A 23,489-nucleotide genomic window follows, 5' to 3' on the forward strand; every position below is an offset into this window, starting at 1 on the left:
AAAATAGTGATTCTGTCCAGCAAATGAGTGGACGACGGCGTTTCACCCACGAAAAGATAAGGGAGTAGAAAAAAGTGGTCCTACGGGGAAGACGTGGCACACAAATCCCTGTGCGATCTGACAGCGTGCGTGCGACCGGCACAACTCGTTAGCCGGTGGGCCGGCACGAATCGTTTCCCAATCAGCAACAACGATCAAACACACTTTGTTTGAGCCGGAGACCCCAGTCATGCATACGTCACAACAATTGTTGCACTGGAACCTTTTTCATTGTTAGGGTTTCTCGTGCCGCAGTCGTCATCATCTGAGAAATTTAGGTCCCCTCGTCTTCGGTTGTCATCTTGGCGCTAAGAGGTGGGGGGACCTCGAATCTTCAAGACCTCTATGTCATTCGTCACCATCTAGTGATCATTATAATTTGTGAGAATAAATTTCCTCTCGTTCTTTTGACGGTGCCATGAGATTAGAGGGTTTTCTGTCCGGAAAACGTTCATTTTCATCCGACTTATTTCTCTCGCGTGCAAACCTCCTCGAGAACCGTCGGATCGCGGCTGAATCGTGTTGCTGATTCTGTCTCGGTCGGGGCCCGCTTCCTCCCCGTCTTCCTTTTCTTATCCAAACAGAGGAGGCTCTCGACCACACATCCTTTTCTCCCCTCACACTACGCGTTGACCACAAACCACTCATCCCCATGTCTTGAATCTCGTCGGTGCTGCTGGCCATGGGTGCGCCGCTCGCGGCAGCCCTCACCGATGCTGCAACCGCGGAATCTCGCCGGAGGCGCTGCAACCGGGGTAGCAGCTGGTGTAACCGGCGGGCTGTTGCAATGCAGTGTGTGGCGGTGGCTGTTGTCCTCTCCATTGCAGCCGCACAGCTCGCTGGCGCCGCAGCCGTGGCCGGCGCTGCAATGACGAGAGCGGCCGCATCGTCGGCATCATAGGTTGTTGGCTGCGGATGGTGTTGCCGAGCACGTCGATGCAACGTCGTCGGTGTTGCGGAGGAGGAGCGCTGCAACCCGTGAATCTTGTCAGCGGCGAGGGGTGCTTCCATGCAGCGTGTGGTGTCGCGTCCTCGCAGATCTCGGCAGGCGATGGAGCTGCAGTGCAACACGCTGGTGGCCAATGCAGAGCTGCAGTGTAGCGGGCATGGTGATGTGCGCCGGCGGCGGAGCTGCAGTGCAACACGCCGGTGGGCGGGCCGGAGCTGCACTGCAGCGGGCATGGTGCTGCACGCCGGTGTGCGGGGCGGAGCTGCAGTGCAGCGGGCATGGTGGTGCGCGCCGGCGGCGGAGCTGCAGTGCAACGGTCAATCCGCGGATGAGGAGGGTGCGGCTGCTGCGGTTCAGCTTGTTGTATTGGCCGATCGAATGGTTCGCCAGCGACGGATCCGACGGTACAGGACCTGACTGATTTTTCAAAAAATAAGTCGGCTGATTTGTAGCAGTGGCCTTTCTGTCCTCGCGGATCCAATTATTTAGATCTGATGAGGTTATGTTGTTGTATCAACCTTTTTTTTTGCTCTGATTCTTTATGAAGGTGAATCTTTCATCGACATCATGGTGCAGATATAGTGATTCGACGGCCTGCACTTCTAGAGGATCATCCCTGGCCCAAGTACGTTCATCGATCAAGGCTTCCCATCTTTTTGGATGGGTGACTCAAGACACTTTCAAAACCCATTATTAGTAATGTTCATGCGGGTGAAGGAATGACAACATCGTTGCTACAGGCCAATTGCAGCTTCTTTACCAAAGTCTTTGGAGTTTTTCTCCGAGCATAGATTAACGCCATGAAAAAGGTGTTTTCTAGAGATTTCATTGTAATTCTTAGTCATATGAGTTATTTTGTATTTTTTTGGATGTTAGATCCAAATTGATGTACCTGTAGTTGTTATACGAGTCAATTACACCGATGGTGCTTGAACTTGGTGCAAACGGTCACTTTGGTGCTAGAACTTGTGGCATACATCGAACTGGTGTAACAAGTTGGCTCGGCGTGCAAATACGGTACAAACCTTGGCTGTGTACGCCCGGGCCGCTGATTAGGCACGCCAACATGGCATGGGTCCCGCCGTCAGTGACCCGAAGGCAGACAGGAGGGCGTGTGGCCAATTTTTTTGTGTAAACCCCCTTGAATTATTATTTTCCCTCAAAAAGGCCCTGTCGACGTTGGAAGATGGCATTTCATTTTTTCGACTCTATAGCCAGTGGGCCCCGTGTGTACACACTGAGAATTATTAACAAGAAAAAACGAAGGCCTCCACGTCTCGAACATGCGACCCTTGCCCATGTCACAGTCTGGCTGCTACACCATTCAGTCTTCACAACTTCAGATAAATTTTTGTATTCATCAATTTGAATATTAAATATAAGCAGCACATGTATATTTTTCTATTAAATAAACATTTTAAATGTCCATATTTAATAAACAATTTTATATAATAGATGTGTGTATGTTTAAATATTTTTATCTACTAATCATTGTTTGTATGTCTAACATTTACAAAAAATAAATATTTGAACATTATTTTAATTACTTACATTTCACAAATATTTCAAAAAGAATTAGCGCGTGCAAATGGGCTGCACTATCTGCAGCCAATTTAAGCCCCACATGTATCTTCCTTATACTACATTAACCGTTGTTATCCTTGTTAGACATCCGAATGTAATTGATGCAGTGGCTATGAGCACGAGCGCCCTAACAGTAGGTCGTCGTGTTGAATTCTCAAAAAAAAGGTCACGTGTTGGAGTGTAGGAGTCTATCATATTCCCTTTTAATTCCTGCCAAAAAAACATTTTCCCTTTTAATTTTCTCGTCGGGACTCACCTGTCATACAACAAACAAAATAAAATACCATCTACCACGTGGACAGGGTCTTTTTTGTGAGAAATAAAAAATGTCGAGGTTTTTCTGCAAAAAGAAAAAAACAGGCCACGCACTTCTAGTCTCTGACAAAGGGCCCCACGCCACGCTGGCGGCCAAGTCAGCGTTGATTTCGTATCCAAGTGCGGTTAGCACTGTATTTGCACACCTGAACCAAGTTGTTGCACCAGTTCAATGTATGCCACAAGTTCTAGCACCAAAGTGACCGTTTACGCCAAGTTCAAGCACCACCGATGTAATTGACTCTTGTTATACTATGGTGTTCGAAAAAACAATTGCCGCACTGCCAGTCGCGCGTGTCTTCCGCGCAGCGTACGAACTCGATCCAAAACAATGACGGCAACAATTTATTTACGCGTGGAAGCAGTAGCGTGTGTCTTCCATGGTTAGTCGCGAACCTGCAATCCGAATCATCGCCAATACGAGACGAGACCGGTAGCGATGTGGTTTCCCAACTCTCAAGAAACCCATCGAACGAGTCGCCGTCATGTATAAATGGCAGGACTCCCTCCTTGCCTCCTTTGCATTTGCAATCACGTAGCACCACCCTCCAGTCCAAGAGCTCGAGACTCCAGACCCCTTTCTCCCTCTCGATCAAGCGATGGCTGTCATGGATCCCTTCACCGCCGACCTACTTTCTCTGCCCGGCGCCTTCTCATGCGCCGCCGGCCACCGCATGGAGTTCGACGACGCCTACCTCCGGGCGATCGGCACACTCCCTCCTCTTCCGACTGTCCACCTCGCTCCCACCCACCTCGACCGCGCCGGCGCACTCGAAGATTCCGAGGAACTCCCGGCGACGCTGTATGCCGCCGCACTCGATGCCCATCTTTTTCACCCGCCGTTCTTGGTGCCCTTGCCGTCCCTGCTTCCGGACCGCGTCGTCCCGGACTCCAAGAACACGGCGGCACGCCCGCATCTGTCCGGCTTCGGATTCGCTCCCACGCCCGTCGATCACGCCGCCGCAATCGAATGTTCCGTGGAGCTCCCGGCGACGTGCGAGCTGTACGCCGCCGCACTCGACGCCCATCTTTTTCACCCATCCTTCGAGGTGCCCGCACCGTCCCTGCTCCCGGACCGCGTCGTCCCGGACTGCAAGAACTCGGCCACGCGCCCGCGGCTCTCCGACTACGACATTGACATCGACTTCAACCTCCGGGAGATGGAGAAGAACGTCGAGGAGCGGCCTTTGCCGGACTACCTGAAGACGGTGCAGGGGGGTCGGATGAGCCCATCGATGCGTGCCACCCTCATCTTCTGGATGGACGACTTCACCCGGCACTACGACCTGGCCCCTGGCACGCTTCACCGTGCCGTCTCCTACGTCGACCGCGTCCTGTCGGCGCGAACCTTGTCTACGGCTCGCATGGACATGGAGTATGAGCTCCGTCTCCTGGGCGCCACGGCCGTCTTCACCGCCGCCAAATACGAGGAGCGGGGCACCAGATTCAAGGTGAACGCCGCGAAAATTGCCGACGACTGTGGGTTCGCCACGAGCAAGGAGGTGACCGACATGGAGTGCAACATGTTTGCGGCACTCCGGTACGAGCTCAGCGGACCAACGGCCTACACCTTCGTGGACCACTTCACCAGGTACAGCAAAGGAGAGAGCGACCTGGAGGTTCAGAAGTTGGCGCATCAGCTCGCCGAAACATCGCTGGTCGACTACAGATGCCTGCAGCTCCTGCCGTCCGCCGTGGCGGCGTCGGCGGTCTTTCTCGCCAGGCTGATCTTGAATCCAACGGCCAGCCAGGTGCAGAAGTGGAACAGAGAATTCACGGAGCTGACAGGGTACAAGCCCACGGACCTCATCCTTGGCATTCAGTCCTTGTACATGATGAATCCCGATCCTCGCTTCGTGGTCTTGCCAGAGTTCTTGTAAGAATGAAATGGAAGATTTAGGCTGTCATTGCCAGCTCAGTTCTTTAGTTCGGGAAAGTTACATCGGTGTCAACATATACACAGATATGTATGTGGTATTTGGCCGTGTTCCCTTGCCGAAGATGTTGTTGTTGAAGAACCCCATTCTCGTTGAGGTGGTCAAAAGATGGTTGATGCAGATATGCTCGTTGTTGTAGTTCGATCGTTGTTTTGATCCCTGGTTTTTCTTTTTTTTCGCGAAGGCATAGCTTTGGTCTTATATGACTTCGCTTGTGTTTTTTATGTTTATGCTTTGTTGGTTGTTTACATCATAATTATGCAGAGACTGAGTGTGTGTTCATTGTATTTGTATTTATTTGATGCTTATTTTGAGTCAATAGAATCCATGAATGTCCGTAGTATCTCTATACAGTATTTCTTAGTATTTTTTTAAAATGTCTTAATCTTAACCAAGCCAAGAAAAACTGTTGTTTTTACAAACTTATACATATGAATTGCCCACACATTGGAATAGTAGAATACTGAGGTTTTAGATTACCGCGGTTTCAAAAAACTATGTGGCGGTGAGTAGGGATACCCACTCCGAGAGAGGTATGGTACAAACGCATCTGAGCTTGTTCATCGGCCTTAGTGCCTAAGAGCTGCCATGCCCGATGCGGCCGAATAGGCATTCGTAAGAGATAAGGGCGAGATTACTACTTCAGGAGTTCTACGGCCGCGAAAGATTTGTACCCCATGACTGGATGACTATGATTGTATCGTATCACTTGAAGATCGATACAAAATGACTGGACTTGCGACTAACTATAAGGGTACTACATCCGCTAAAAGGAAAAATGGAAGCTCTTTCTTGTACCTTAGTTCGCTAGATAGAAAACACCATTTTAGTCATGTTTGTTGATTAATAAAGACGTAGGTTAAACCACCATGTCACCTTCATCGTCGTCCAACAAGATCACTTCGGACACCATCCTTCTCTCTACATTCTTCCACAACAAACTTCAGGTCGTAAGATTGGCGGACCATTATTCGTTGACATTTGGCGCCCAATGGGGTCGGATCTCCTCCTGCGACCCAACACTGTCCAAGATGACTCAATGAGCAACTTTCTCCCATCATGAGCCTTGCAGGTTTTTCGGTATGAAGAAACATGGCAGGCCGAAAGCCTCGTAAATGGGTACGACGAAGTGAGAAAGGTCTATCTTCACACAACAAAATGCACGATTGTTAGTCATGAAAAATCCACGTGGTGAGGAAAGAAGCGTCACGTAAGATCATTTTTGTGACAGTGACTGTCACAAACTGGTGCCTACCCAGGGCAGCCCCTCGGCATCTTTGGTATTTGATCAATTTTAGGTGACGCAATTGAGGGTCACAAGCACGGGCATATTCGATGACAGTCTACTATGTCGCGAAAAATGCTAAATGGGTCACTCTTTGAATATAAAAAAAATTGTTTTTGTAGCTAACTTATTTTGTGGCGTGTCCTTTGTTAGTAGCTAAAACTTGCCTGGAATATGGATCTTTTGGTTTCCCTTGTAAAAAGGGAATTAGGAATGGTGGTACAACGATTTAAGGCTTGGTTATGAGACAATTCATGTATGCAAGTACTGATGTGCTTTGTATTGGAGAGACCATGACAACAATACTCATTGTCATGAGTGTGGAACATCAAGGTGGAAACACGAATACGGAAAAAGAAAGATTCCTCGTAAGGTGCTTCCTTTTCGATAATCCTACCAAAGAAAAGTAAAAACACAGATAAGTTTTCAACCGGAATATAGGAATATATAACAAAATCCCATACAATCATCACTTGTAGCAAAATAGTTTTTGCACTATATCTAAGAAAATAGAGACACATGTCTTCTAGTACTACTCTTATGGATACTCGCTCAAGATGTTGAGAACCACCTTGATCATAAGATCACTACTACAGATCCAAATAGCATCGACCCCTCATCACTGACCTACAACTAGAGAGGTGTCACTAATGAGGTTCATCACCGACGAACCAACAAAGGCGTGTTAGTGATGAGCCTCAGTTGGTCAGCTGACACTTTTATCATAGACATGAGAGCAATTGGTCGGTCAATGACGAGGTCCTCTTCCACTGTTGCATGGTCAGCATGTCGTCATACACATATGTCAGATTTGGCATGTTAGTGATATTCCTTAATCACTAACCCCGCCCCCCAGCTAGTGGCCGGTCATTGTTGTCTATTCAACTTTGTCCTCTTCTTCTTCCCACAGCGACAGACGAGAATGTGAAATGAGGTATGAATGTATTCACGCCTCCTCGATTACCAGCGCGCTTGTTCATCTACCGGTGGGCGGGTTCTCAATGAGTATACATTGAACCGGCGACGATCCCACAAAGACGACCGCTCTCGGTGCGCATTTTCCACGACACCATTGAACATTAAATTTAAAAAGAAAACCAGAATATTCAAAAAAAAGTTACAAGAAACATTGATGAGTGTTTCATGTTAATGCAAATTTTTGTGATAAAATAACATTCATGGAGTCAACAAAAAATACAAAATCGATACTCCAAAATGCTTCTAAAAACAGTCTTTTTAGAGCATCGGTTTTTTTGTCCAACCTCAGTGAATATTCATTCCATCATAAAATTTTGCACGCAGATGAAACATTCCTCGGTGTTTATCACAAAAAATTAAGAATTTTTATATTCTTCACTATTTTTAAAAAAATTACTGTTTGGTGTTCACCCATGTGAGCTCGGAATTAGAAACTTCATATCCCTTGTGGTTTTTCTCACTCGAAGTCAAAGATACGGGGATTGGCTTCTCTTCCGGTCGCCGTCGCTCCGGCCTTGTCCCGAACCGGTTGTTAATTCGGCTGGTTAATAAAAGAGAAACCGAACCGACCGAACCGGAGGCATAACCCAATGCCCACCGGGGCCCTTTCTTCAGGTGCGTGTCTAATTCATTTGTCACCAAAATTTACACCCGTCATCTTCCCCACCCGCTCCCAAACCCTAGCCGACCTCGCCGGCGGTGGGCTCTCGGACTATGGAGACGGAGGGGGCGGCCCCCCCGCCCAAGAATCCCCCCCGCCGCCCCCGGCGCCGCGACCTCAACGCACTGGTACTCCCCGATCGACCCCATCTCTTCCTGTTCTTCTATATCTTTTAGCGGCCTGCGATCCTGAGCATTTGATGTGCGCAAGTGCGGGAGAGAGGGTCCAGGATTTTTACGTGATTTCTGAGGGTTTAGGTGTCTCCTGGTTAAAAAGCTTAAGATTTCATGGGGTTTTAGGGTTTTTACATGAGTATGGATGCCGAGTTTGCGGTGGTTCAGACGCCTGGAAAGAAGTTGGATATCGAGTTTGGAGCTCATAGCATCATTTGTTTTCTGTTGACAGTGACTCGTATTAGACTTTATTTTTGTGAATCAGCGTGGCATTTTGGTTTTCTTGAGAGGGCGATATGTTCCACCCATAATTCTGTTCATTCTTGAGGGCTGGGAGTTCCATTTTGGGAAACCATTTCCCTCTTCCAGTAAGCTGGAATTTTGCTTCAGAGCTACTCTCCCAGTCCCTTTTTATCGGCAATAATTATCACGTCAACTGTTCTGCAATTCCATCAATTAGGTGGACCGAATAAATAAAGCTAGGTCATCTGGCATAAAAAGGGACATTAATCCCTAGCGTCCATGAAGCGTTTCAGTGGGGCAAATTTGGAAGAGGTCCTCATAAGGCAAATCGTGCCTAACAATTCCGGACAAATCTGAGGCAAAGCTAACACCTAAGGAGAAATTAACACCTATAAAAGGGATGGAGGGAGTACTAATATTAGGATGACTGTACTTGGATGATTGCTAGAGTATTTTACGATATGACAAACAAAATGCTAGTGTCATGCTATCCGAAATCCTAAATTTAGAATGTATTTGTAGTTACCGATGCCACTTTGATGCTGTAGAAGATAATTTTGCGGTTGAAACGGTTTCCCAAGGGCATGTACATGCAAGGTGCTTATTAATGACCGCGTGAAGAGAGAGAATATAGCCACATCATTAAGCACCTGGAGTATGTAATTCATCTACGGAACTACTGCGCGTCCAATACTTGGTGTCCGACCTTGCTATGATGGTCAATCCAGTGAGTCTGCTGTACCTTGCCCCGTGCATCGATGGTTGGATCTGCCACATCTTATAAAAATCAGATGGAAAACATCGTATGTATAGCAACACTCTTTCATCTACTCTAGAATATTTAAGCTCAGCTTTCTAGGTGCTTGAATGGTTTATTTTATGCTATTAATTAGTATAAGTACTCCCTATGATTTTGGAACGGAAGAAGTACTAATTAAATGCATAAGAACCTCTTGGTACATAATCAAGCACACATCCTTTCAAATAAGCACCAATATGCTATCCTATGTGGCTAGAAAAATATGGTTTCTCCTGCTAAGCACTTGTGTTGTACATGTTCTGATGGTAGTTTTCTTATTCAGGATCCATATTTAGAGGAATCTGATGGACAGGACATTGGCATTCCAGAAGTTGGCATGGTGTTCAATAACCACATGGAGGTCAACCGATTCTACCGTAGGTATGCCCGTCGTGTTGGTTTTGGTGTCTCGGTTAGGAGGTCCTCGTTCTCACAAGAAGGCACCTGCTTATATCTCGAGCTGATGTGCTGTAAAGGAGGGCGTCCACGTTATGAGCCTAAGTTCAGGAAGCGGGCCTCATCAACCACCAATTGCCCAGCAAGGATCCGTGTGAAGTTATGGGGAGACAAATTGTTGCATGTAGAGTTGGCAAACCTTGATCATAATCATCCTGTGAGCCCAGCAATGGCAAGGTTCTTGAACTCTTATAAGCAGCTTTCTGGCCCTGCGAAGAGGCGGCTGCGTATGGGTGGACCTGGAGCTATGCCAGTTGAAGAGCCAAGCAAGATGCCTGTTGATAAGTTGGGTGCACTCGAGGAACTTCTGTTTGGAGAGAGCAAGAACCATAAGTTTGTTGAGAGGGGCCGTTTGAAGCTCCAACCTGGAGATTCAGAAGCACTTCGACTTTTCTTTACCCGAATGCAGGCCAAAAATGCAAACTTTTTCAATGTTATCGACTTGGATGATGAAGGCTGTGTCAGGAATGTTTTTTGGGCGGATGCATGGTCAAGAGCCATGTATGAGTATTATAATGACGCTATCACCCTTGACACTTCCTATGTGGTTAGTAAACATGATATGCCTCTTGTGACCTTTCTTGGGGTGAACCATCATGGCCAATCTGTCTTGTTGGGTTGTGGCCTGCTCTCTGATGAAACAGCAGAAACCTATACGTGGCTGTTTAAGGCGTGGGTAGCATGCATGTCTGGCAACCTTCCAAAGGCTATCATCACTGACCAATGCAGGGGCATCCAGAGTGCAGTTGCTGAGGTTGTTCCTGGAGTTCGCCATAGAATATGCTTGCATCAGATAATGAAAAAGGCGGCAGACCAATTAAGTGGGCTATCAGAGTACAAAGCTATCAGCAAGGCATTGCAAAAGGCTGCATATGATTCTTTAACAGTAGATGAGTTTGAAGGAGAATGGAGTACTTTGATCACATACAATGGGCTTCAGGGTCATGACTGGTTAAGATCACTTTATGAGTGCAGATTTTCATGGGTTCCTATCTTTCTTAAAGATGCTTTTTGGGCAGGAATGTCTGCTACACAAAGAAGTGAAACTATCACTCCTTTCTTTGAAGGGTATGTTGATTTGAAAACCTCTTTGAAGCAATTTCTTGGTAAGTATGTGATGATTTTGCAGAGCAAATACGAGAAAGAAGCCCAAGCAGATTTTGAGACATTTCATAAGCAACGTCCACCTGTTTCAAAATTCTATATGGAAGAACAGCTCTCAAATGTATACACCCATAACATGTTCAAGAAGTTCCAAGATGAGATTGAAGCCATTATGTACTGCCATGTATCTTTGATGAATGGTGATGGGCCCATCTCCACATTTAATGTCAAGGAATGTATTTTCCTTGAAGATGGTAAAAGGACTATGAGCAAGATTTTTGCAGTTACTTATAACACAGAGGAAAAGGATATAACTTGTATATGTGGAGGTTTCCAATTTAGCGGCATATTATGTAGGCATAGTCTCTCCGTGCTCAAGTTCCAACAGGTTCGTGAAGTTCCTTCACAGTATGTTCTTGATAGGTGGAAAAAGGATTTTAGACAGTTACATGTGATGGGACGACTTTCAAGTGATGTTGTTCCCGACAATCGTGTGGATAGATATGACTATTTGTCGATGAGATGCCTGCAGCTTGTTGACTCTGCAGTCCTGTCAGATAAGTATCGCCTTGCTTTGAGGCTGGTGAGAGAGGTTGAGAAGTTCCTATTAAATAGCAATACACATGATGATACACAGCCAAGGATCAAGTCTCGCATTCCTAAAGTAAAACCAAATACAGTGACTGGTCAAAATTTGGTGAATGTCGTTACTGACAATGGGAATGGTGGGCCCAAAGGACCAGAGGTACTGGTTCAACCTGTAATTAATCTCTTGGCAATATACATTCTTGCTTTTGATTGTTTACGGAAATTGTTTACTTGAACTGCTACCATCTGAAACCATTCTTATTTTGCAAAACGCAGGCTTCTGCATCGGCGCAGGCATCACAAATCCAGAAGGTAGATTGGAATAAGCATCAGGACTATTGGTGCAATACCACTTCATCAGTTGAAACATATAGCATAGTGGGTATATTGACTGCCTAATGTTTTTACTTTTAACTGCAGGGAGTAGCAGAAAAGGCTGTAGTTCCTGCTGGTTACATTGGTGTGCCAGCTAACGTCCAGCAATTCATGGGCAATCAAGCTGCAATGCGCCCAAGTATTGTTTACATGGTTCCGGTACGTCAAAACACAGATGACTTTATTATCGACTAAAATGTCGCATTGTACAAGTACCAATAGCACCAGAACAGAAGATTTCCAGCATATTCGGATGGCCTTTTTTACACCAACATTAGAGGCTCCATAGCCCATACTACTCTGGCACTTGCCCATATTCATCTGCATGATGCATGGTTCCTGAGTGCATCATTTCTGGAAACACGCGCTGTAAAGTTAACTCTTGCTTATTTGAAATTTCAGAGTGGCGTTGACCCGCAGGCATTTGGAAATGGTGTTTTGATGCCAGTGATGTACCAGCAGATGTTCCAGGTTTGTGTTTACGTGTATTAGCAGCAAGTTCATGCATTCTTCTCCCACTTTGGCCGGACCATTCACGTGTGGTATATAATGTTATGGATGCACGTAGATACCTCAGCAGCCAAATGGAGCCGCGCAAGACACATTAGCAAACGGTAAAAGGAAGCGACCCCGTGCCCAGAAGCCAACAGAGACATCTCATCAGTCAAATGGAACCTCAGGACCTGCAGCTGGCTAAGGGCACTCTTCACAACAGGTTTTTTCCTCATTGGGACTCCTGTTTCTCTTTGCACCATTATTTGTTGAGGTGTTGACAGTAATGGCCTGATGGTCGCGTTTTGGGAGATCCCAGGAGTTGGTAAATATGCAGAGAAAGAGGAGTCCTGATGCCAAGAGGAATCTTGTGTAGGCATGCCGGCAGCAAGAGAAGCGCACCTCAATGATCGCAGCGTGACCCTCAAGCATTTGTGCGGCCAGGTGCCATCTTCATTTGGGTCATGCTGCTGCAGTCCTGACATGTGTAGAAGACAGTTATCTTTTGATTGATGTCGATTCCAGCAACATTAGCAACATCTAATCTCTTGCGCCGAGTGTGGCAGTGGCTCTTGTTGAGGGCATGTAAATGATTTATTTTTTAACCGAGCATGTAAATGATTTTGCTGAATGAGCTCTATCCTGTCATGATCCCGGTGCATCATGTTGCTTTGAATTGTCAACTATCAGGTGGTTGTACAAGATTGTAAATGCTTAAGCAAGCGGTCTATATAATCTGTTAGTAGAACAACATGCAGGCCTTCCTTTCCTTCTCTCCATTCCACTTTATAGGGGAAAAAAGTGTCCTAGAATGTCGGGTGTCATGTTAGTACTAATTCTGTGTAAGGGCATGTACAATGGTAGCATCACCTTGTAGCTGCTCGATACTCCACATAGATAAAGCAAATGCAGCCATGGTCATTCCACGATGGAAGCAGCACACATACGTTTTTCTTTGTTGGGCCCACCTTCAACCTTTCTTGTCCCACATCCTCTCTGTACCTCCCTTCTTTTTCACCTTGGCTAGCTGTTTTTCATCAGGGAGACTGGTTCCTCTGCAAGATCCCGTCTCTCCCTGCAAGCAGTAGCCTTTTCCTAAGTCTAGGGAATCTAGGCTGATGTGGAGCCTGGGGCACTAGTCCAGCGTGGCCCGTTGGCCAAGTCCTACGCAGACCAGCAGCTTCTATGATTTCGATTACCTGAACCTAGCTTTTGGTCACTGATTTTCCTCGTTCTTTCCTAACAACCGTGGTGGGAGTTTTGCCAGGGTTTCTCGAATGCACATGAGCCAGGCTAGATAGTTATTGAAGCAAACTAGTAAAATTTTAGTTGTCAAAAAAAAAACACTAGTAAAATTTTGACTGTGAAAGAACAAACCGCATGTAACCCAAAGCACAAACGGAACGTAACCCAAACCAAGGATGGAACGTAGCATGCATCAAAGTTCAACCGATCTGTATTTCTACTTCCGTAGCAACCTGTCGAAATCACAGTTGCCATTTACCAGCCGAATCCACAGCACTGAACCTACCTATATGCATCCCATCATCTCTACAGCCACTCATCGTTACATCCAAGTCAGCCCGGAGAGGCACAAAAAAATGGTTGTACTGCCTTTTGATCTACACACGGCACTCCCATGGCGTAGCTCTGATACTCGAAGGGTTACTCCTGATCTGAAATAATAGGTTGTCCATCTCAACACGGAAAATAAGTTTTCAAGCGTGTTCGCAACTACTGCCGTGATTCTTCTTCTTGGTCTTCATTGTTTTCGTCAGTTTGAGAAGCCAGCTTCACGATGTCTTCCACAAGGATCTTTCCTTCTGTGGCATAAAAAGTTGTCAGCAAACAATGTAATACTATCATCAACACAACGGGGAAGTCATGTGAGTGCAAGGACCTTTGTCTTTAGAAAGGTTGCTGATGAACTCTTGGACACCTTCCTTCCCAATGGTACCCTTGAGATAAGCCGCAGCCGCCGCTACCTCCTCAGAAGTGACCTTGCCATCATGATCCCTGCAAATTGAGGTGCAAATGGAATCAGTATGTTGATGTAACATGCTCCAAGTGCAACCCAACGTCTTGGTCCATGATAAACATCAGCAACTTGATCCAGAATGAGTTTTCTGATATACAAGTGATACTGAGCCATACGGATCAGCCCTACTCATGCTATAATGTCGACTTCAACCTCTTCTCTGACCTCATTGACTCCACATACATTATGGTGCACAATTATGCTACTTTGCCCTACAGCTGTTGGTCAGCTTTTCTGTTCAAATCATGATATATAAAGAATAAATGGGTATTAATTGTATCAGCAATTCATGGAAAATGGCAAATCCCTGTCCAAGTATCAGACAGATGGAGTACATGTTTTATGTATCTATATGGGTGGCAGACTTGGCAGTATATAAATGAACAAGCAGAGAATAATGAACGGTGTTGGACAGTGAGGCTACCACTGAAAACTTGTCTGGACATGGAACTTGCAGTACATTTATAAACCCTCCCTACTCGACAAGCCCCAGTTTAGTTTCAAATACAAAGTGATATTGACCATAAGCACAATGTACTACTCCCTCCGTTCCAAATTACTTGTCGCAAGTATGGATGTATCTAGATATATTTTAGTTCTAGATACATCAATTTCTGCGACGAGTAATTTGGAACGGAGGGAGTACTACTTATGGTCAAATGACATACCTATCAAGCAGGAGTAGTTGACTAGCATGCAATATAAAATCAGCTTCATTCACATACAAGTGACATACCTATCAAGCAGTTGCCAGCGGTTTCCGATTTGTGCATCTACATCATCTATCTCCTTTTCCAATCCCTGAAGCATAGCATCAACCTAAACACAGCAAAAATATGTCAATAACTAATACACAGATTATAGATATCCAACGTAACATAAACACCAGTGATAGACTGGCAGTTCCTCCAGAGAAACTTCTCCGACTAACAACAGACTTTATTTGGAAATAACAAAAGTAGATACAGAAATCAATCAAGAAACAAATTCATAAGGAGCCACCATTTAATCAAAATAAATAAATAAACTAAAGATAAAACTAGAATTTCAAATGTGAGTGCTGGCACCTTATACGTACGTTTGACATTTGACTAGCAGATAGCCAGCTGGTATAGTATAACCCTGTTTATGACAGCTAGGTAGTTTATTCCCAAATAAGCAATATGCAGAGGTGAGAATGCAAATCAAGTAGCTATAAATCCTACCAAAGCTGACTATCCAGGATACAGTTTTCGGCGAACTATATTCACATGAAGGGAGAAATGCAACCATACACACAAAGAAAGATATGAAGTTTACAAGTTATATCAAAGCTGACTCATTTAGGATATGACGATTGGATTTTGGCGACATTGACTCAGATCTGAACATTTCTTATGTTGTATTTGCCGACTGGCATTTGAAAAAATCAATGGCACTAGTTACCGTTTACCACTAAGTCTCATCAGAAAATGGGGGGATAGGTTTTTAACTGTTCAGTTCAGTTCAGATGTGACAAATGACACACTTGTGGACAGATTAACTCACCCGTCTACAAGCTCTTAACTGAAAATCACATCATAAAGTCGTATACATGAATCGATCTATATGTACTTACTTTTTAGATTTCAAATGGCAAGGGAAACTTGCCTATCGAAGCAGCGAGTTTGGCTATCTGGCACTACAAACAAGTCCATTTGTTTCGTTTATATCACCAACTAGCTTTCTTATGTTGAGAAAACTATTTAAGATGCAACCATACAGTCAATTCTCATCTCAATACATCGATGTTCTTATTATCTGGCACTTATGTCTTCAAGTTATGTGACTGATGAGATATGGCTTTCAATGCATAGAAGGATTCCTTACCTTCTCAATCAGCGCTGACGAGACCTTTTCTTCTGCAGTGACCTCATCAGCGTCGTCTGCCTCCTCTCTAGCAGCCATATATGCCCTCTTAGCTTCTTCACCATCTGTGCCTTCTTTTTCAATCATGGAGTTATACAGTCCTATCTGCATTCGACAACAATAAAGTCCTATTAGACCTCAAAAGTACATGCATATGCAACATAACAGAAGAATGACGTATGGACAATTGTTCCATTTCACAAGTCCACACTGTACCTCCTGGTTGACAAGGCTCAGGAACTCTTGACGCTCCTTGCTAACAGACTGCAATGTAAGTAATCATGGACTATTACCATCAGTAGTTAATGTGCTAATATAAAATACAGATAGACTAGGATCATACCGATGCAGATGCTAGCACAGCCAAGGCTCGACTGATATTACAGAGTTGTTCCTTGTCACGCTGTTTTCCTTCTCTCAGTTCTTCTTCTTCCCTAGCAGTAGGCTCGGTCATTTCCTTTAAAGCTAAATCTTGTTCATCAGCCTCTGGTTCTTTGAGCTTTGCCTTCTCTTCCTTCTTTTGTTTTGCCTTTTCTTCTTTCTCTTTCTTCTTCTCTTCCTCCTGAATATTTTTGTATGCAAAAGTGTTAACAACAGTTCGTGTAAGCAGCATAATGCTGAAAATAAAATAAATGGTCTACAGTTCGGTATAAGCAGCATTATACGCTGAAATAAAATAATTGGGTTACAGTTCAGTATTAGCAGCAGTATGCTAAAGATAAAATAAACAGGCAACAGTTAAGTGTTAGCAGTAAAGCAGCATTATGCTGGAAATGAATAACTGGGTAACAGTTTGATACTAGCAGCATATCAGCACAATGTTCGCAGCATTATGTTGGAAAAAACAAAATAATCGGGTCCAGACGATCATAAATCCCAATACCTTACCAGGTATTTATGAACTAAAAGTCTAAAACTGGGCTAACAGATCCCATGAAACAAATTTTATTATGGATGGCCCTAAACCATACAAAAGATGATAAACTAATACACCTTTTCCCATCCACTGTGAACATTGACGTGGCTCAGACGAGATGAGATGATAGTTTTACAGTTGAGACTAGAGAGAATTGCCTTAATTCACAAATGCAGGCATACCAAGAGTTCAAGAAAAAAATCATTCATAGCATAAACCATGAACAGCTTCCCAATCCATCCAATGCATGAGGTCATGAGGGCATGAACAGGAAGGATTATCAAGCTTCATCGCATGACAGGATATGTAATAGTAGCGTATGTTACATGGGGTGTCAGACAAAAGAAGCCCATAATATGACTTTTGAGCCAAGACAATAAATTAGTAAAAGAAGAGTGACTACATGCCCCGCTCACTATTAGCTTACCAGAAGTTCGACCAATGTGAACTTCATATCTATGATATCATGGTTGCATTTGCAGATGATGTAAAAATAGTCCATTTTTAATATTTGTAATACTTCTATAAGGAGAAGACCCACTCACTATTAGCTTACCAGAAGTACGACAAATGTGAACTTCATATCTACGATATCATGGTTGCATTTGCAGATGATGTAAAAATAGTCCATTTTAAATATTTGTAGTACTTCTATAAGGAGAAGACATATACATCACCTTGATAAGTTCTTCCTGCATCTCAAGGAATTCCAGTTTTTTCCTTCTCTCAGAAACTGAATCTTCAGATGGCAATACTGTACCAACTGTATCCACAACTTCATCTGGTAGAGAAGACAATGTTGCTACAACAGCCTCCTCAGGTTTCATTCTCCCAGATACGATAAAAGCTCTGACAACATTAGAAAGATGAGTAAGAGTGCGCCCAAACAGTACTTTTGTAGCCACTGAGAAATATATCAAAAGAATTTACCTTGAAAGTATGAGAAGGGACGATGGCATAGCATGGTTGAGTGAGAGGTCCAACCAGTCTCGTAGCTGGACAGAAAATGAAGTTGCAATGAATTACATTAACACAAGAAGTTATGGTTGTTAGAAGCAATACAATCTAACTTTAACTGTGTTTATCTCTAAGTGGAGACAGAATGATGGATGTAGCTTACAACAGCATCAGACTTCACATTACAGTTACTACAGAACTAATATAGCTCTGGGAACAAAAACTATGAAACAAGCTCATACAGAAGGGACAACTGATAAATAAACCACGATGGACTAGGATAAGTACCATGGTGCCGAATAGGGCATAGAGGCACAAACAAAGAAACAAAGTCATCTTTTGAAGACCAAAAGAAAGGTCAGGCGATGGAAATTGATGATGCACTGGCCTATTCTATGACAGGGACATAAAATGAAAACTCCCTCTCATATCACAAATCATTCCAGTTCTTGGCATAAGAACTTAGGTATGGTATCTGTTGACCGAAGTTAACCCTATTTGAGATGTATAGGCATATCAGAAATAGTTAACTATGGATATGTTATTACAGTATATGCAGGATATCGGATGCAGTGTCATAAATTTATCTCAAAGGGGTGGAATGACATACAATGTGGAAGAAATGAATAGATGGCTAGGATGAACATGCAACAGAGGTAGAAAACTAAACAAGTACACCAAGTAACTGAGTATAAAGTATTGGAGACTATGAAACTCTAAATTATGTGCATATCATCTGAGTAGGGCAAACAAACCTGTTGACGCATTTCTTCCGTTGACAGCAGGCCTAGGTGGCCGCGTTCACGGCAGGCTTGCCGGAGCTCCTCTTCAGAAAGAGACTCCACCCCCTCAGCTTGAATCACCTTATCATCATTCTTAATGCTGCATAGATAAGAGTACTATTACTAAAACAACAAGCAGATAACTTATAAAGATAAACGCCAAATTGCATTGAAGTATATAGTCGCAAAATCACTAGAAAATCCAATTCCACAAATAGTTATATATAGTTATATACATTAAATGAGCATAGATGCTTGAATATCAGGTACTTTTTGAGTCCAGCACATATTAAACATATTCAAACAGTAACAACAACAACAACAAAGCCTTTAGTCCCAAACAAATTGGGGTAGACTAGAGGTGAAACCCAAAACATATTCAAACAGTCTTGAACATAAATCAAATAAGACATGATTCCTTACGTCTACAAAGCTTCAACATCGAGCAAACTACTCTGTATTTGTCTTACATATATTAACAGAGATTACAATACACACTTGATATTATAATTTGGACAATTGTTTGGTTACTTGGTTAGTTCTCTATAAACATTGTATTAATCTCATGTCTCCACAACAGGGCTTATCTCGAAGATTGGCACTTTCGTTATTACGCGCAATAGTAGATAATGATTAGATGCAAGCTAATTAGCGCTCTGCGATACAATTATAAGTTTAATATTTCCATGCATATCCCTCTACTTCACCAATAGCAGACTATATTTCACGTTTTTAAACCAAATACTTACTCGCGCAGTTTTTTGCGAAGCATGAACCTCAAGTAATGGTCCGTACCAAAAGGCCGAATACCCATATATTTGCACATATTTACCAAGCGTGGTCTGCAGAAAAACATTGATCAGCTCTGGTATAACTGTGATATTACAAGGATGTTCAAAATTCAAATAAGATGTAACCTGCTCATGTTATCCAAAGTCAGTTCATCATTAAACAGCTTCGCGAAGTTCAAGATTTCATCATTGGATACACGTTCACCTTTCCTAACCTAATTGCAGTTTAAAGTACATTATCCAAGAGAATATCGTATAAATGAATTTATAGTATACACTATACATTATAAAACTATTCACAGAAGGATGTTATATATAACTGATACCTTGTTTAAAAATTCGTCCAGATCTTCAGCGGTCTGTTTAGTTTCTCCACTACGTGATGTTTGGACTTCCTTTGCCATTTCTTTTGCAGTATCTTGCAGAAACTTTGCATACTCCATCCTTGCTTTCAGTTTCCTTTTCAACGCTTCCTGCATCGGAACATGAACTGCATTCTTGAGCCAATCCATTTTTAACAATGTTTGTGGTTCATATAGAAATGTAACTACGAGATCAATTCAAACATTGATACACAGAAATCTGGACATTCAAAAAAAAAACACAGAAATCTGTCATATCAGGAGATAGTGAACAGCAGGGTCAACAAACCATGGAACCAAAATGATGATGTACTGCACATGCACGTCTGATTAACACAGGGTAGGTAACCCATGCATCATAAGTTGTGACATACATGGTGGCATAATAGCATGCTGAGAAATGTAATAGCTAAACAGTATAATCATACTAGTGCACTTAGTAATTATTATTGTTGCATCACAAACCTGTTCTTTCATCTTGTCTTGAAAAGTGGATGGCAGCATGTTTGGAAACAACTTGAGAAACACCGGCAATAAGAATTCCATGAATGGAACAACGATAAACACAGCAACAGGTACCAGCCTGAAGATATCAGCTGTTGTACGGGTGAGTTGTTGCCTCTCTCTCCTTGACAGGCTCTTTCCACCAGCAAGCTTCACCAGCAATCTTGATGAAATCCTAACATCTGCCCAAAGTAGCTTTGTTCCTAACCAGTAATGCTGCAGTGTAGAAATAAATTCATCCTTCCCATGCTTCAGCTTTACAGCCCAGTCAGCTCTACACAGAGAGAGGTTGCATATGTTTAGAACACCGGAAAAATGGGGCAGAAAACAATATCTCGTATCAAAAGTCATAAGTTTGAGTTCAAGGAAGAAGATACAGACCTACTCATTGAAGCAATAGCTCGGAGAGCAGGGCCAATACCCAGAAGCCTTGCCCAGAATTTTTGTACGATTGATCGGCTAGCCTTTAGAGATTCTTGCACCTGCTTGGCTTTGGCTTTAGCTTTTGCTGTGCTTAGGCCTTCCACAGCCTGGTCACATTCTTCTGGGGATGCCTCCTTTTTCTTTTTATTCTGCTTCTGATCCTCACTCTGTTCTTCTTCGATATCCAACTTAGGTTGCCCAGCAGTTGCAGTTGATGCTCTGCGGACTGACTGCAACAAACCTCTAGCTCCAAAAGGCAATGCAAATTCGTTACTTCTTCCAATTCCATAACCATGAAGAGAAATCACATGAGCTGGTCGCTGCGGAAACCCATTACCAAGACCTAGCAGACCACCCTTTGTCAAATTCACACTATACTGCTCTTTCTCCTTGTCAGATTTTGAGTCCCCTAAGCTTTGCTCGAGAAATTGCTGCGCTATTCTTGGCTGAGCCTTGAAACCAAATGCCCCATGCTGGAAGGTGGAGAAGGAGGATGACAGGATATGTGTGTTAACATTATCAAAAAGACGCTTCCTTCTCCTAATGATCGCCCTTGAAGCCATACTTGGTTGCTTCTCACCCTCCCAATGGGAAGGCAAAGATCATGCCGTTCTAAGTAAAACCTGAAGTGATCAAATTCAGAAACCATAAGAAAAATGAAGATTGACAAGGGGATAGTAACAGCACATTACAACAACAAAAAACAGCGGTGAGAATAATGCTGAACAATCGCAGTACCAATATACCACACGCACTAGTCAATTCTTTTCAAAGGGCACTAACTGTAGTTTTCTGGTATAATGAAAGGACCATAAATCTCTAGGATTTCCTCTAACATAACAGTGGAACACATAAGTACAGTGAGTAATACTTAGAAACTTATATGAGTAGCAACTAATATGGAGAATCAAAGTGAGCATGCAAAAGCTGTAAGAGAATCAACTCTGATCCAACTGTACAAGTAAGCTCAGCAATAGTCCAATCAACAGCCAGCAGAACAAATAAGTCCGTGGTTGTGTATTTCCCAAATGATCACAAGATGCAGAACTTACAATCCATAGCCAGCACAACAAATAAGTCAACAGTTGTGTATCTCCCAATTGATCACAAGATTAAGAGCTGACAATCCAACAATGCATAAATACTATGAGTAATAATTTCACTGTTGCTGGTAAGAAGATTTCATGAGAATCAACTATGTTCTTCACCTCAGATTTACAAATTGCTCACTTTAAGTCTTAACTACGACAGGCACTTGTAACAGTTCAAGAACAAAAATCTGAAGCAATCATTAATCAGTAGTAAACCTGCTTTGTACACTTGCATTAAGGAATATAACTCCATCTTTTAATTTCCAAAATAAGAGTTATAGAGGGAAGAAAAAAATCACAGATAGATTATTATAATCAATAGCAGAGCATCTCCTCGGTTGAACCATTTTGCCTATCCAGATATCGACACAAAAAAGCAAAACAACATATGGCAGTGACAATTTAATTCGACAAGTTTGACGTCAGGAGCAGTTCGAGATTATATAAGTTACAAATTCCACTCCACTGTAAAAAATCGAAACCCCGCGAAAAGTGTGAATCGCGTCAGGTTCAGTCCGTACCGATTCATCCATCCTCCCAAGTAAAAGAGACAGATAGCAGGGGCGGACGATTTGCAAACGATCGACGACGATACTATAAGGAACGGGCGAGGACAAAACAATTATAATTTCTGAAGTTTCGATCAGGACCGCGAAAACGGTCCTTTCGGCTGCCACCTACCCCGAAACATCCACTACTCGCCACTCGCCACAGACAAAATTAGCCTGAAAACAAAAACCGCAGAAACGCACGTGACCACTGGCTGTCGATCCGTCCCACCGAATCACCGATGCGAGCGAAGCGAAATCCTTAGGAAATCGACCAATGCGTCGACCGACCGACCGGGCAAAAAAAAGTACAGAAGAAGAAAAAACGAAAGGAGCGTCTGGAGAGAGGCGGAGGAGAGCTCACCCGGCGAGGACGCGGCGCCGATCGGCCGATCCCGTCGAGGTAGGGTTTAGGGTTTTTGGGAGGGAGGGGAGGAGGGAGGGGGAAAGGCGAAGGGGAATGGAAGGAGAAGAGGAGCAGCGAGGGCTACTTTACTCGGACTGGAGGGCGGGGGCAGACGTGCGAAGAAAGAAAGAAATATGGCTGTTGCAATCGTGCGGCAAAATTTCGTGTTTTGACCTTTCTTTATAGTTTGTCCAGATCTGATCGCGTTCAAACAAATTTTAAAATCTGACCCTTTTCCCTATCGCCACAAGGCCCGGCGGTAGGATTATCTAGCCTACCGCCATAACCTGCGGCGGTTGGAAACTTATCCACGTTAACGGCCTACGTCCCCCTCCATCCCACCCTACCGCCGCTGGTCCTGGCGGTAGGCTGTCTGAACCTACCGCCGGGATCCCTGGCGGTAGGATATGGACATGTATAAGCCCTTGGGCCGGCCGCCCCACCCCCTTCTCCCCCACCCCCAAGAACAGAGCATTTCCTCTCGCCCCCTCTCTCATCTCCTCCACTCCCCCCCTCTGATCTTCGTCGTTTCTTCACCATTTTTGCGGATCGAGATGGCCCCGAAACGAGAAAAGTAAGCTCCTCCGATCCCTTCAATTAGTTTTAGTCAAATAGCTTCCGATTCGTCGCATTATTTGATCACTCCCCCTTTTTGAATTAGATTTAATTTTTTGTATACCCTAGGATTGATTTAGGTTGATTCTAGATGTTCTATAGTGTTAGATATGAACTCTAGTCACTAGTTGCAATGGTAGTATGAAGATGAACCCTAGTTCATATTTTTTTGGAGAAATTTATTTTGATAT

General features: G+C 43.7%; 4 protein-coding genes across 8 annotated transcripts; 3 read left to right on the forward strand and 1 right to left on the reverse strand.

Moving 5' to 3' along the window:
- Positions 1-637: 637 nt before the first annotated feature.
- On the forward strand, positions 638-2,139 carry LOC123141515 (uncharacterized). Of its 2 annotated transcripts, none has more exons than XM_044560634.1 (2): positions 638-1,392; positions 1,536-2,139. In XM_044560634.1, exons 1-2 carry the CDS (start codon positions 1,122-1,124, stop codon positions 1,568-1,570), a joined length of 306 nt encoding a protein of 101 aa, XP_044416569.1. In that variant the 5' UTR covers positions 638-1,121; the 3' UTR covers positions 1,571-2,139. The 2 variants fall into 2 exon arrangements, with proteins under 2 accessions (XP_044416569.1, XP_044416568.1); XM_044560633.1 differs by having other exon boundaries at positions 1,565-2,139.
- Positions 2,140-3,425: 1,286 nt separating this feature from the next.
- Positions 3,426-4,785, forward strand: LOC123141516 (putative cyclin-F2-1). The gene has a single exon (XM_044560635.1). The coding sequence runs from the start codon at positions 3,487-3,489 to the stop codon at positions 4,765-4,767; it is 1,281 nt and encodes a 426-aa protein (XP_044416570.1). The 5' UTR covers positions 3,426-3,486; the 3' UTR covers positions 4,768-4,785.
- A 2,897-nt stretch (positions 4,786-7,682) lies between these two features.
- LOC123144766 (protein FAR1-RELATED SEQUENCE 6) lies at positions 7,683-12,642 on the forward strand. 4 transcript variants are annotated; one of them, XM_044564006.1, is made up of 8 exons: positions 7,715-7,876; positions 9,247-9,344; positions 9,440-11,268; positions 11,388-11,423; positions 11,532-11,645; positions 11,889-11,957; positions 12,055-12,201; positions 12,298-12,642. In XM_044564006.1, the coding sequence occupies exons 2-7, from the start codon at positions 9,269-9,271 to the stop codon at positions 12,181-12,183; spliced, it is 2,253 nt and encodes a 750-aa protein (XP_044419941.1). In that variant the 5' UTR covers positions 7,715-7,876; positions 9,247-9,268; the 3' UTR covers positions 12,184-12,201; positions 12,298-12,642. The 4 variants fall into 4 exon arrangements, with proteins under 4 accessions (XP_044419939.1, XP_044419941.1, XP_044419940.1 ...); XM_044564007.1 differs by lacking the exon at positions 7,715-7,876 and adding an exon at positions 8,694-8,891; XM_044564004.1 differs by having other exon boundaries at positions 7,683-7,876; positions 9,247-11,268.
- A 770-nt stretch (positions 12,643-13,412) lies between these two features.
- On the reverse strand, positions 13,413-22,841 carry LOC123144767 (mitochondrial proton/calcium exchanger protein). The gene is made up of 15 exons (XM_044564008.1): positions 22,642-22,841; positions 20,597-21,261; positions 20,177-20,489; positions 19,676-19,822; positions 19,476-19,564; positions 19,308-19,400; positions 18,532-18,658; positions 17,750-17,814; positions 17,497-17,668; positions 16,247-16,465; positions 16,120-16,167; positions 15,865-16,008; positions 14,753-14,835; positions 13,879-13,994; positions 13,413-13,801 (listed from the first exon to the last, which is right to left on the reverse strand). The coding sequence occupies exons 2-15, from the start codon at positions 21,199-21,201 to the stop codon at positions 13,713-13,715; spliced, it is 2,310 nt and encodes a 769-aa protein (XP_044419943.1). The 5' UTR covers positions 21,202-21,261; positions 22,642-22,841; the 3' UTR covers positions 13,413-13,712.
- Positions 22,842-23,489: the final 648 nt, after the last annotated feature.

This window comes from Triticum aestivum, chromosome 6D (genome assembly GCF_018294505.1).
Source record: "Triticum aestivum cultivar Chinese Spring chromosome 6D, IWGSC CS RefSeq v2.1, whole genome shotgun sequence".
Taxonomy (NCBI): Eukaryota; Viridiplantae; Streptophyta; class Magnoliopsida; order Poales; family Poaceae; genus Triticum; species Triticum aestivum.